This window comes from Leucoraja erinacea, chromosome 9 (genome assembly GCF_028641065.1).
Source record: "Leucoraja erinacea ecotype New England chromosome 9, Leri_hhj_1, whole genome shotgun sequence".
Classification (NCBI taxonomy): Eukaryota; Metazoa; Chordata; class Chondrichthyes; order Rajiformes; family Rajidae; genus Leucoraja; species Leucoraja erinaceus.
Genome location: NC_073385.1, coordinates 44,011,848 through 44,025,254, shown reverse-complemented (window position 1 = coordinate 44,025,254; position 13,407 = coordinate 44,011,848). Strand labels below are relative to the sequence as shown.

Below are 13,407 nucleotides of genomic sequence, written 5' to 3'. Positions count from 1 at the left end.
GCATCTCTGTAGGATATGAGTAAGTGGTCTTTGGATAGGCATATGGATATGCAAGGAATGAGGGGATGTGGGTAAAATGCAGGTAAATAAGTGTTGGTCTTGGCGTCACGTTTGACACGACATAGTGAGCCGAAGGGCCTGCTCCTGTGCTGTACTGTTCTCTAATTATGACTTTTCATCAGAACTGCCTATCCGATGAAAGGCAACAGGCCAGAAATGTTAACTCTAATCCTCATTCTATATATATGCTGCCCGACTTGCTCTGCATTTCTTGTGCTTCCGTTTTTATTTGTATTGTATTACTTTGATTGGAATATAAACTGCTAAAAGTAGAAAACAGAAAAGCAGAAATACGCTCCAAATAAAGGCAAGAACACACAAGTGCTTCTAGTACATTAGGGAAACACCCCCAACTCTTCACAAGTTTGGAGCAGGCAGATAGTTGATGTGATGAGTCGGTACAAAAACACAGAGAGGAGTCGATGAGCTTACAATCTAGGACATGGAAAGTTACTACATTTTGGCTGGTGATTTTTGTCGCAGGAAAAAGTGGGAGGCACGACAGACAGGTGAGTCACCACCTGCTGTTACTATACAGCTGCTCAACGAAGAGTTCTGCAAATAAGTCTCCCACCCAGACTTCCATCCAGAGAATAATGCAACACATTTGAAGAAGAGTGTGATAATAAAATAAGAAGAACAAGCAGGAGCTGCAGCAAAACCAAGCAAGGGTTTTCATTAAATCTAATTCTTTTGGGAACTGGTTTTGCTTCAACAAAACCGCTCAGGCTAAACGATGGAAATATGAAAAAAGACAGCCACACTTGTAAAGCATAAAAGTAGAAAGGTGATGTTTGAAATTGAACATTTTACTTCTGCAGAAGTAACCTCCAGAGAATTTATATCCCAGGGAAGGGAGAGAGCACAAAGCTCGTCAACGGGATCTCCTGACAGTGCAAATGCAAACCCTTACACAGCCACATGCTCTTTTTCATCTCCCATAATCTCTTCAAAAATAGCAAACGGCTGAGCTAATATGAACAAAATCCGCTAGAATTGGCATCAATCCTCTAGCGAAAAAAAATGCACGTTGAAATATTTGCAAATTTACATTACAGTATGTATGTATGTATGTATGTATGTATGTATGTATGTATGTATGTATGTATGTATGTGTGTATATATATATAATATACACACACACTTTTGAGTAAATTGTTTGAGGAAGCAGTACGGCAAAAGTGGATCAGTTTAGCTTTCCTGCTCTGTTCTGCTGTGCAAACAACAGCATTCCAATTGAGGGATGAGTGACGAGTTCAGCGACAAACATTAAAATGAAAGTCTTTGTGGTTATGAGCGTTTAGTATATCTTCTGTTCGAACTGAAGAGTCAGTTATAGCACAAATTAATGCAATTAATCAAACAGCCTTAATGTGATTTTGACGGGTCTTTAAGAGACATAGAATTGATTTTAATTGACAAAATGAATAATAAACTGCTGCTCCGCCTCTGAAGACATGAATTGGCATTTTCTACACTAGGTGGCAGACAACGCATAGTTAAACTAATTATCCTGAAGATCTATTTTTGTTTCCTTTACTTATAATGATGTCCCCAGTGTTTGTCTGCCTTTGCTTTATGTTCCTCTGAAGATTTGTCTTATTAATTTATTTTAAAATCTCACGTCATGCCTTACCCACTGAGAAACTAATTGGCTTCCTTGGCCTGTTTTCCCAGCTCATTGATCTGCAACCAGACAGCGTTTTCCCTGGCACTCCTGCAACATAACCTGAATCTTTCCTTTGGTGCTATAATCACAACGGATTTCTTGTGTGCTCTCGATTTGTACTACTTTAATCATTCAAAAAGACCACGTTAGATAGATGATTGGAAGTAGGACCTCAATGCACGAGAAGACAAGGTGATGCCTCTCCACTAAATGAAATCAGGCCTTAATTACCAACTCTATCATTTGGGAAGTACTGAATTGGGAAGGAAGCTGAAACTAAATGAAAGCACGGTATAATTTATTCATCCAATGCTGTTGGAAAGGGTTGAAACCCCCTGGTGAATGTGGCTTCAACACCAATAGCAATTAGACAGCTGCAGTTCATAACACTCTAGCCAGGCTGTTTGCTGAATTACTGGTAATTAAAAAATTACAGGCAGCATTAATTTGCATTAATAATGTGAGAATGTATATTATTTTCACAACAACACAGACACACGCTTACACCAGCATGAGAAAAACTGTCAAACGTAGTGGAATTGAGGTTGACGGTGTTAAAGCCATCGTAAAGACACTCACATATAAAATCACTTGTTCAGCTCTCAAAGGAAATAAATGTTAAAGTAGATTTTCAGTGAGAACAAGTAGTAAAACACAATTGAAATAAAAGTTTCAACTCTGCCAAAGGTTATAATTGTGTATTTACACCACTTTTGATGAAGGAAGCTCACACTGGAATGGGGATAATGTTCAACTATACAACATTTGTGTTGATTAGAACAGTTTCAGATTTCTGTGGCAAATTCTTCAACATATACTCAATAAGGTAGGATATCAGTGGTCAGAAATATATTTACTTTGTTATTGCCTGCATAATTTCCCAAACAAAATGCAGGCATGGACCAGAACTCTACTGATTAGTTGCATTATCCCTGTGCCCATAAAAGCACAGTTGGCCAATTCAGATAATTTTGTTAAGAACGCAGAATTTAAAAAAATACAATCAATTGTCAATCCTTGTAATTAGAAGCCAAATTGAAATGAAAGTGTTTTGGGATTTATCGAAGTAAAATAGGACTAATGGTCACAATGATAACCAAAATAGTTCTTTCTTTCTCATTTCAGATTATGCTAATCTGGATAATTCAAGTTCAGAGGTTTCATGGAAAGGATAAAGTTGAGGTCGCTCACCTTATGTGCAGTTTTTGCAAATTGCTGGGAGCTGTCCATCATCTCTGCTGTTCGGTCTTCAGCTCGGCTTAACCTCTCGTCCCGTTCGTTCAAGGCTTGGCTGGCTTTCTGAACTGCGCTTGTAACACTGTTTGCAGCTGAATGCAAGATACTGTTCCCTGAGAAGAAAAATAGATTTTGCAATAAAACTAACGGTTTTTGGTTTGCCAAGTATCTGTCTCCGAGATAATCTTTGCTTGATCATTTAGTGCAACAAAGCCACAAGTGCATTCTGGTAAATGTCACAATGCATCTTTCTTTGCCAGTGTGAAAATCTAACTTAAAAAATGCCAAAGTAAAAACAGATAGAAGTACAACAATAACAATCTTATGAAATCTCAGTTTGTGACACCCCAAAGAATTTTCACAGCGAAATGCCTAAATTAAAAAAAAATCCAAAACCCATGTCACAAAGGTGAAAGAGGGTAGTTCAATTTACTTTCAAATGCAGAGATTCAGCACTGATCCAAACGTCAAAATGTTGCTATAACCTTGGACTAGAATGCCTTCATGTCTCAATTATTTCCAACTGAGTAACAATCAATAATACCCATGAATGAAGTTTGAATTTGACAAACTTAGACTTCTCCACAATTGGCTGCAAAATCCTTCCACAATGCCACAAGTACCTTGTGTGCAGCGATGGCATGGGGATGAAGGCACCTCGTATTTCTGCAGATTTCTGAAGCCACATAGCAGCCACTGGATGAGTAGTTTGCTGATTCCATCCTCATCCTTTGTCATTAAGGCAACTGAACCCCTCCAGTGAAAGGGATAATAGTGGTTTATGGAGTGAAAACAGACAATGATCCTGATTCTAAGCAGCAACCACTGATGAATGCTAAAGTCCTGCTATGGAAATATTTGGTGTGATGTGAATATAACGATTAGCACCTCTGTTTCTTTGCGAGCTACTAAACAACAAACATTAAATTTATGTTTAAGACATAGGATTAATATCAAAAACGAAGTAAATGGTTATAAAGCAAAGTAGATACTATTGACCAGCAGATGCTGGTTTACAAAAAAATGCTAGAGTAACTCAGCAGGTCAGGCAGCATTTCTGGAGAACGTGGATAGGTGACATATTGAGTCATGACCCAGCTGGTGGTTGTTTTCAACTACCAGAGTCTCTGGGACTTTCTTGCATTTTTATGGAACATGGAATATAAATGTGCATGTAACCAATTTTTCAACAATTTAGAGTGATTACTGCAGAGCCACTCTTCTTAGCAATGTTCCTATCTGGCAATGAAGATAACGTTAACGCTAGGTCTACTGAAAACCACAAAAGGAAAAGATTGAAAAACTTTTATCACTGGATTGTAAATCAGATAAAGGAATTTCCAAATTTGGCTTAATATTCCCACCATCTTTTGCAAAGCATTTTGAATGGATTTCAGGAGTGAAGAAAGAAAGATTTACAAATAATATTCATCTAATGTTTTAAATGTATGGAGATAGTACTTAATATCACAATGGAACCTGGTCAGTGGAACACCATTTGATTGACCTTCAATTACATATTATTGCCTCATTTGTGTTGGGTTTAATTTAGTGGCTTCACTTGGTGTGATAGAGTGTGAGTGTGATGGTGCCACTACATTAGATATAAAGAGAAATCTCTGAATGCAAGCTTATCAATATGAAGAGATCTGTCAAGAATGCTGACATCCATTGTAAATGATAAATGTACTGTGCAATTTCAACTGCGTCATCTTATTAACCACCAAGAAAACTCAATTATTCTATTGTCAGATCAACTAATTTTAGCTGTGTTAATTTGCAATCTAAAATAAGTTAAATTGCTGATGAAACTAAGACATCATATGTGAGCTTTAAAATTTGCAAAACCATTAATGCATAACAATAATAAATGAACAAGCTAGATTATGTGTTACTCTGCAAAGTAACACTATCAATTTTAGATGGTTTAAATTAAATGGTAAAATCAAAAGTGATGTTTACTTTTACCAAGCTGGCCTAAATTAGAAGTTTTTTTGTTTTAAGCAGAAAATGCAGCCCATATATTGAAAGACTATATCCTGAACTCATGAATGGAGAGACCATCCTCTTTCCTGTTACATTAATGCCTGATGATAAACTGTTTTATGTCTACTTAATAGCAACAATTCTATGACTTTTACTTGCAAAATGTACTGTCTGTATCATGCTAACATTGCCTTGAAGCTGTCCAATAAGTTATTTTAAGAACATTAACGCACGCTGGGGCCTCACATCGCTTCATGTTAACAAAGCTTTCAAAGTATCAGCTCCATGTTCAGGAGCCTGGCCAATTTTCTTGTTTGGTTATGCTCCTGAAATACAACTTGAATGTTTTTCTTTGTTAGTAACAGTATGTAAATGCACTATATCCCATGTATGCTGCAGCTGCTACATGTCCACAATTGCTGTTGCTCCCTCCTCCTCTCTCTTTCTGCACCACTTGAAAATGTTTGCATTAGCTGTGAACATCAATTAGATTTGTTCATCATCCATATGCCATATTCCAAAGCAAATTCTGTTTTTTTCTCCTGTCCTTTCCCAGGATTTGGTCAGTGAGCTCCTGATGTCTTCTCTGAACATTGCCCAGCCTCTGATTATTCACTTGTAAGCATCCATTGCATGGCAGCACCATTGTCCCTAGGAGTCAGCATCACTGAGCAGGATACAGATCTAATCAGTGCTGTATAATGCTTTTCTTCTTATCCCAAGAGTGCCGAAGCAAATTTCAGCACCATAACTCTATTCTGGATGAGGTCAGCTGATGTGACAGCAATTTCATTTTAAACTTTTCTCATTTATTCTGGTTAATCGGATTTATTTTATAAGAAAACGTGTTCTCAAAGCCTGTAGAATGTAACACCACAAAGGCAGTCTGCATTCATATTTCAAAGTAGCACACACAAGTGAAAGTTATTGGAATCCAAACACTTTTCATTAGAGGGAAACAGGACTGATTCAAATACAAAAGCTTTCTGCCTGTTTATCCTTCTGACAAGCAATGCAGTATCCTTCCAAGCGGAAAGTGCTGAAGCCTCATTTTTATATAATTTATGAGATTACATCGTTATACAAAGTAAATTGATTATGGAAAAATTATTCTAAAAACAAATCATGTTTCAAAAGACAAAATGCTAAGATCAACCCCCCAGCTTGCCAATGAAAATATTGCTGTGTAAAACCATTTAGATATCTTCTTCTTCTTGTGTATGGCGTGCACAGCCTAAAGTTGTAAGACAACTTGTTCTGTTTGATCTTCAGTTTGTGCACGCCAGGTTGATTGCATTCGTCGAAACAGGGTGGACCACATGAAGGTTGCAATCTCACACCCCCATTTAGATATTAAATGCCACTAATACTATTTCAGGCAGTGCCAACGATTCTTTGTTCAATCAGAACAGCGGGTTTATTGATTCAAGACATTTTATTGAACAGAGCCTTCAGAGACTTTACACCTATTAGAATTATTCCAGCATGCCCATGAAAATACCAGATTCAGTTCCTTTCAGGCATGTGAAATGTAAATATTAACTTAAAATGTGAAAACTCATTAAGGTATCCATGCACTACGTTTGAGTCTAAAGAAGGGCTCCTACCCGAAACGCACCTATTCTTTTTTTTCCAGAGATGCTACCTGAGTTATTCTAGCATTTTGAGTGTCTATCTTTGATATAAACCAGCATCTGCAGTTCCTTGCTACACTACATATGGGTGTCAGCTGTGTGTTGGATGTTAAAACTTTCATCGCTGAGGTAGGCACCAAGTTTGTAAATTGTTTCAGGTGCTTAAACATTCAATCATGGTTGACAGTCCAATGCAGCATGAAGAGACGACTACACTGCTGGAAAACCTTTCCACATCAAAGATAACAAGTGAAAACCCAGGGATGGATTAAAAAAAAATAATCATTTTTCCAGATCTAGGCATTGTTGGCAAGGTTGGCCTTTATTGGCCATTGTTAATTGTCCTTCAGAAGTTGCTGGTGAGCCGCTTTCTTGAACCATTGCAATGCATTTGGTGCAGGTGCATCCACGGTGCTCTTTTGTTTCCAGGATTTAAACCCATTGAAGGACCAGCAACGAATCCCTAAAGCAGGGTGATGTACATCTTTGAGGGACAGATGTTGGCCCCATATATCTGCTGGGCTTGTCCATCATGGAGGTGGAGGCTGAGGTTTGGGAGCTGCTGTCAGTAACTGTTGTCCACATTGCAGATGACACATTTCCAAAAGAAGCGCTATTGTAAAAGAGGAGTTCTCCTTAGTTTCTGTTAATCAGAAGGTCATAAGTGATGGCAGCAGAATTAGGCCATTTGGCTCATCTATCTCTCCCTCCTAAACCCATTCTCCTGCCATCTCTCCATTACCCCTGACACCCGTACTAATCAAGAATTTATCTATCTCTGCCTTAAAAATATCCATTGACTAGGCCTCCACCTTCTGTGGCAAAGAATTCCACAGGTTCACCACCCTCTGACCAAAGAAATTTCTCCTCATCTCCTTCCTAAAGGACCGTCCTTTAAGTCTGAGGCTATGACCTCTAGTCCTAGACTCTCCAACTAGTGGAAACATCCTCTCCACATCCACTTCACTGAACCAGTCTATCCAATTGCTCATGCTGAGAATTTGTTGGGTATAAATTGGCTGACATATCTCACACTGACTCGATCACATACACTTCAATGGCTGTGGCGTGATTTGGACTATTGAGAGGTCATGACTTGCGCTTTGTAATCTTAGAATACATTTGATTACGTCCTGATGTGCATTCAGTGATAGTGGAAAGTTTCTCTTAGATCTTAATAAATTACTTCTGGTCCCCTGACTGCTGATAGCTCATCACTTCAAGCACTTGAAGTCTAGATGAATGGAACTCTTCTCCTTAGGAAGGGTACTAACAACAAGGATCCTGATCAATTTTAACTCCCGCCAATCACTCAGTGAATGTCTAGAGACTATCTTTCCAACTCAAGGTGAGGGGAGAGGGGAGGGAGAGCAGGTTCGGGAAAAATCCCTGTAAAGCCTCTGCTGTGATTTTCATTTCATGATAAATGCTTTGGGTTTTTACAAGAAATAAACATGAATAGAGTCCAAATCTGTTGAAGTGATTTCAGTCCACAGGTCCTGCTGTTATTTAAGTGTGTTACATTTGAATGTTGAAGTACTTGCAAGGCCTTTGCCCCTTTGACAAAGTGATTTTCCAAAGGTTAATAGAATCAATAAAAAGTTCCACAACAACTGAGTGCGTGGAACAATGATAGATGTTTGAGGAAATTGATCTGATGGTGGGTGTCAACATAAATGTGTAGGCAACACTGAAATGTCAGCCAGTAGACCAGAACTCATCAATACCTTTGCTACAGCTGCCCTACTAGGTGGCAACATACTTCAAACCTCAAATAAGTGGAGCTATGGCACAACATTTCTGAACACTATTCCATTTCAGTAAAGCAAAATTAATTGCAAGGGGATTTGCAGGAATTTGCAGCAGATACGAAGAAGTTCACGATTTTTCTCCTGAATCTTCTGAAAATGCATGAGGAGCCTGCACACACTCAATGTGTGCTCCATGATGCATGGCAGGACATCGCTTGCGATCTTGGTGAAAAATGCTTGAGGCTTGATCCCTCTTGATTGAAAAACTGTAGCAAATCCTGCACAGATGAGTCAGGAGCTGGAAATCCACCGGGAAAATCGTCCTTAAAAAGGTTATACACTTCACCCCACCCTCCAGCGTCCACTTAGGTTGCACCACACATCCGTGCACTTTGACAAACAATGCCAGAAGACACAGACGAAAGAAATCTTATGAAAATGCACGTGCGATCCATACTTAAGCACCAGACCCTCAGAGGAAACATGTGATGACTTGCCATGCACTTCTATTTGATGCACTGTTGGGCGAATAGTTCTCTAATGCTGTGTTGCAAGTTTCTTTCATGTGGCTACCGAATGTAACTGTGGGAAAAGACATTATTTTACTTTAGATTCCCGTTGGGTATGGCTGCCCTGCCTGCAGCTGTCTGTTTTTTCGCTTCTTTTTAAAAGTTTTAGTATGTTGAATAGTGTCTTGTTTTTGGAGGACTAGTCATTTATGTGGCGGGGGGGAGTGGGAAACTGCTTTTCCTAGTCCCTACCTGGGCGGAGAGGCAGCTTTCCTCTGAGCACCGTCTTCGACCCGTCCTCGCGGCCTTCCATCGGGTCTGGAGCAGCCTTTCCTGAGGGGACCGGCCAGAACCACGGCTTCAGCGGCGGCACAGCGCTGGAGCGCTATCGCGGAGCGGAGGATGCCTTGCCCGGGTCGCCGCGCTGGAGCTCCAGAATGCTGAGACCGCCGATGAAAACATCGTAATGCTGCGGGTCTGTGGAGCGGACAGCTGCGGCGCTGACTTTAACATCGGGAGCCTGGGATCTCTCGCCAAGATCACCAGTGATGGAGCTCCGTCCAGTGCGGCCTGTCGGCTTCAGAAACTGCGGTCTCTGGTAAGGAAGTGGCCGTTCCAGACATCCCAAGCCACTGAGAGGGTTCTCCCAACGCCGGAGCACCATCACCTGGCGAAAAGTGCCTGAAACATCAGGCCCCGTAGCGACGACTGCGGAGGCCTCAATAGGCCTGACTACGGGTGGACAAGGGGATGGGGACTGGACTTTGTGCCTTCCCTCACAGTTGGAACCATTGTGGGGGGATGTTTTTATATTTTATGTTAAATTTCTTTGAAATGTTATGTTGTATTCTTATTAATGTGATGCAATGGCAACTTGAATTTCACTACACCAATTGGTGTATGTGACAATAAGTGAACCTTTGAACCTTTAATTACATCTGGGGTAGTTGCTACATTTAGTGTTTTTCCAGCTTCTGGACTGCCCAATGTGTTGTATTCCACTGTCTGCTCTTGATCACCACTGTCACTTATTGGACACATGCTTTATTTCCATTTGTAAATCAATCTCTCGTTAATCAGCAACAATTATCCTCAGATAGTAAAGTTGCGGATTTCCATTATGTCAGTCACTGGCACACGTATCATTAAATTCCATCTTTAAAGAGTTCCTTTAATTAAGTCACAGTGCCAGCATTTCACTGGATCTCAAATTTACGGTCCTGGTGGAGGCCAATTAGTCCATCAAAGTTACATCAATACACCTTTCACTGCAAGCAGTTCAGGGAAGATTTACGAGACTAGTGCCAGGACTGGGTAGGTTGGTCTCCGAGAAAACACTGAACAGGCGAGGCTTGTATCTGGTGCAGTTCTGAAGAGTAAGAGAAGATATGAATTAAGTATACAAGACCCATTAGTGTCTTCACAGACTGTATGTGGAGAGGATGTTTGCCCTTATAGAAAAAGGGCTCATTAATTACAAGGAAGGTTCGCCCATTTAAGACAAAGATGATGTGAATTTATCTCTCACTGAAGGCTGTCTCCTTGGAACCCCCCTCTTTCAAAATTCAATAAAATTAGAATCTGAACGGTTAAGGGTGAGGTAAATAGATTATTGATAAGCAAGGGGATGTTAGGTTGCTAAGGGCCACCAGGAGTGCAAAGTTGGGATTATACTCAGATCCGCCATGACTAATTAAGCAGTGTTTGTATGTTGAATAATTAAACCTAGTAAAAATAAGGTCTGATTATTAGGTGTGATGGAAAACCAGAAGGTCATTGATATCACACAAAGAAAAAGTAATCTTCTAGGCTCACGACAATCTTTTCCAATGTCACTTTAAAATCTCTCCAATCATTTAAAACCTTAAGAACATATAATAACTAATCAGGAACAGAAAATGCTGAAGATATCTCAGCAAGTCAGGCAACTATCTTTGATTGGACTTTACTGGTTTTATCTTGCACTAAACGCAATATTGGTACACTGTGAATGGCTCGATTGTAATCATTTATTGCCTTTCCGCTAACTCGTTAGCATGCAACAAAAGCTTTTCATTGTACCTCGGTACACGTGACAATAAACTAAACTAAACTAAAAAGCTGTTGAGTGAGAAACAGTCAACATTACAGGTCAATGACACTTCCGACTCCAGCCTTCACCGTACTTCAGTTCAGGCTGAATGGTTCTCAGTGAAGATGAATGGGTCTTTTGGCACCCCACCTCATTGCTGGGAGTGAACATGAGGAAATGATGCAAAAGACCAGTGATCTGTAATAGTGAGTTTCTTTCTCTCTCTACGCATACTGATCAATCAGCGGAGTATTTCATGTGTTATCAGTTTTTGAGTTCAGATTTCTAGGAGTTGAACATTTCCTTTGCAATCATAAATGGGTGCTGTAATTGTGACTTTAACATTCAAATCTCCAGAGAAAACAATCAAAGTTTATCCACGGCTGGTGGGGGAGGCAGACACCTTGGCCTCAGTGCTCTAGCACAATCTCGGGGCAAATGATGAAAAGGGTACTTGAAGATCAAGACCTGAAACCTGGCCCAAACCTGGACAACAAGCCCTGTAGTCCTGTGACCTAGACTGCATTGCAACTGGCATCTCATGTCATTGGAAAAGTACCATCAACACCTTCAAAATCCTCAAATTCACAGGAAGGACAAGAAAACAAACCACATTGTCCTCTCTCAAGCCAACACCATTATTGTGGCCCCAGTTATTGTTGTCATATAGTCAAACAATGTGGAAACAGGCCCTTCAGCCAAACTTGCCCACGCTGACCAACATGTCCCATCTACATGAGTCCACCTGCTTGCTTTTGGCCCATATTCCTAAAGCGATCCTATTCATTTGCCTGCCCAAAAGTTTTTTTAAACGTTGCAATAGTATCTGCCTCAACAACCTTCTCTGGCAGCTCATCCCATATATCTATCACCCTTTGTGAAAAAAGTCGCCCCTCAGCTTCTGCTTACATCTTTGCCTTCTCATCTTAAACCAACATCCTCTGGTTCTTGATTCCCCTACACTGGGTCAAAGACTCTTGCATTTACCTCATCTATTCATCTCAGGATATATACGTCTCTAGATGATCACCCCTCGTCCTCCTGCACCCACATAGTCAGTCACTTTGGAAAAGCCGTGTTGATTTCATTCTCCTCGGGCTCCTGAAACTTTATTCTGAACTTTCTAATGCCACCAGATTACTAGGCAGCTGAGGAAAAGATTCAAAAGTGTGTCTGAAGCCTCAAAGACAATAAAAAATCTCTACTGACTGGCGAAAAGCATTGGCCCACCATCTCTAAATCTACCCAACCGACCGCCCACTCCACCTTCCACTAGCTGCCCCATATGTAGAAGAGTCTGGCTGAGTAAGTGCAGTGCACACTGAAGCCACTGAACCAGTGGTAGAGAAAGTGAATGTTTCTGGTGGTTAATAGAGTGTCGATCCGGCAGGCTGATTTGTGCTTCTTGTGTTATTGGCTCTGCACGCATCTAGGCAAGTGGAGAGTACTTCATCACAGTCCTCACTTGTGTCATACAGATGGTGGGACATGCCTACAGTGGCAGGAGACATGTTGGTTGCCACAGGATATCCAGCCTCCAATTCACTCTTGGAGCCATGCTATTTATAAGCAGTCGGGTGCTTTGTGAGTAGTTTTCGGACTGTAGTGACACCCAGGATTTGGATGATGGGGATTCTGTATCTGGTTAGACTCTCTCTTGCCGGGGCCATTGTCTGACACACTGTACCATGATCGATATTTGCCACCTATTGCTGATTGCTTTAATGGTCGTGTTGCAATGGCAAACAGCGAACATCCCGAATTCAGATATTCTGATAGAAAGAAGGTCACTGATGACACAGCTGTAGATGGTTGGGTAAAATATACTGCCTTGAGCAACTCTAGCAGTAGTGCCCTGGGCTGGGATGATTAAGCTCCCAAAATCAGACCATTTCCTTTTGTGCGAGATGACTCCAACCACTAGAGTGTTTTCCCTTTGATGCAAAATGATTTCAGTTTTACCAGGGTACCTTAATGCCACGACACTGTCAAATGCTGCCATGGTGTCACGGACAGTCCCTTGCACCACACCTCCAGAATATAGCTCTCTGGTCTATGCTTGGACCAAAATCACTGACAAAATCTGGTGATCACGCAACAGTAAGCAAATTACCGGATGTTTGCCAATTAGTAGCATGTGAAATACCAGCTTCTGTAACTATAACATACATTGAGTGTAACTTGATTGAACAACATTCTGCCAGATTGCATTTTTCCACAATATGAGAACAATCTGACCAATCTTCCACTTTGACCATCTAATCTGACCATATCTGCCCAATCTTCCACTTTGTTGGATAGATGCCACTGTTGTAACCGCACTGGCCTGAGATACAGCTAATTCTAGAGGGCAGGTATTCAATACGGGAAGTTTTTCTAGATGGTGCTTCGCATCCCATGGTGTAGGGCGAATACCACAATGTGTTTATTCACGTTCACATTATTTTGAGGCATTTAATTACAAACTTCACATTAATTGTAAAAATAAATA

At 40.6% G+C, this 13,407-nt stretch overlaps 1 protein-coding gene across 2 annotated transcripts in view; it reads right to left on the bottom strand.

The window, feature by feature from the left end:
* Positions 1–13,407, bottom strand: part of stxbp6 (syntaxin binding protein 6 (amisyn)) — a 223,586-nt gene that overhangs the window by 17,136 nt on the left and 193,043 nt on the right. For both annotated transcript variants that reach the window (XM_055640682.1, XM_055640683.1), the window contains exon 5: positions 2,921–3,078. In XM_055640682.1, coding sequence (XP_055496657.1) covers positions 2,921–3,078 — 158 coding nt within the window. The remainder of the gene's footprint in view (positions 1–2,920; positions 3,079–13,407) is intronic.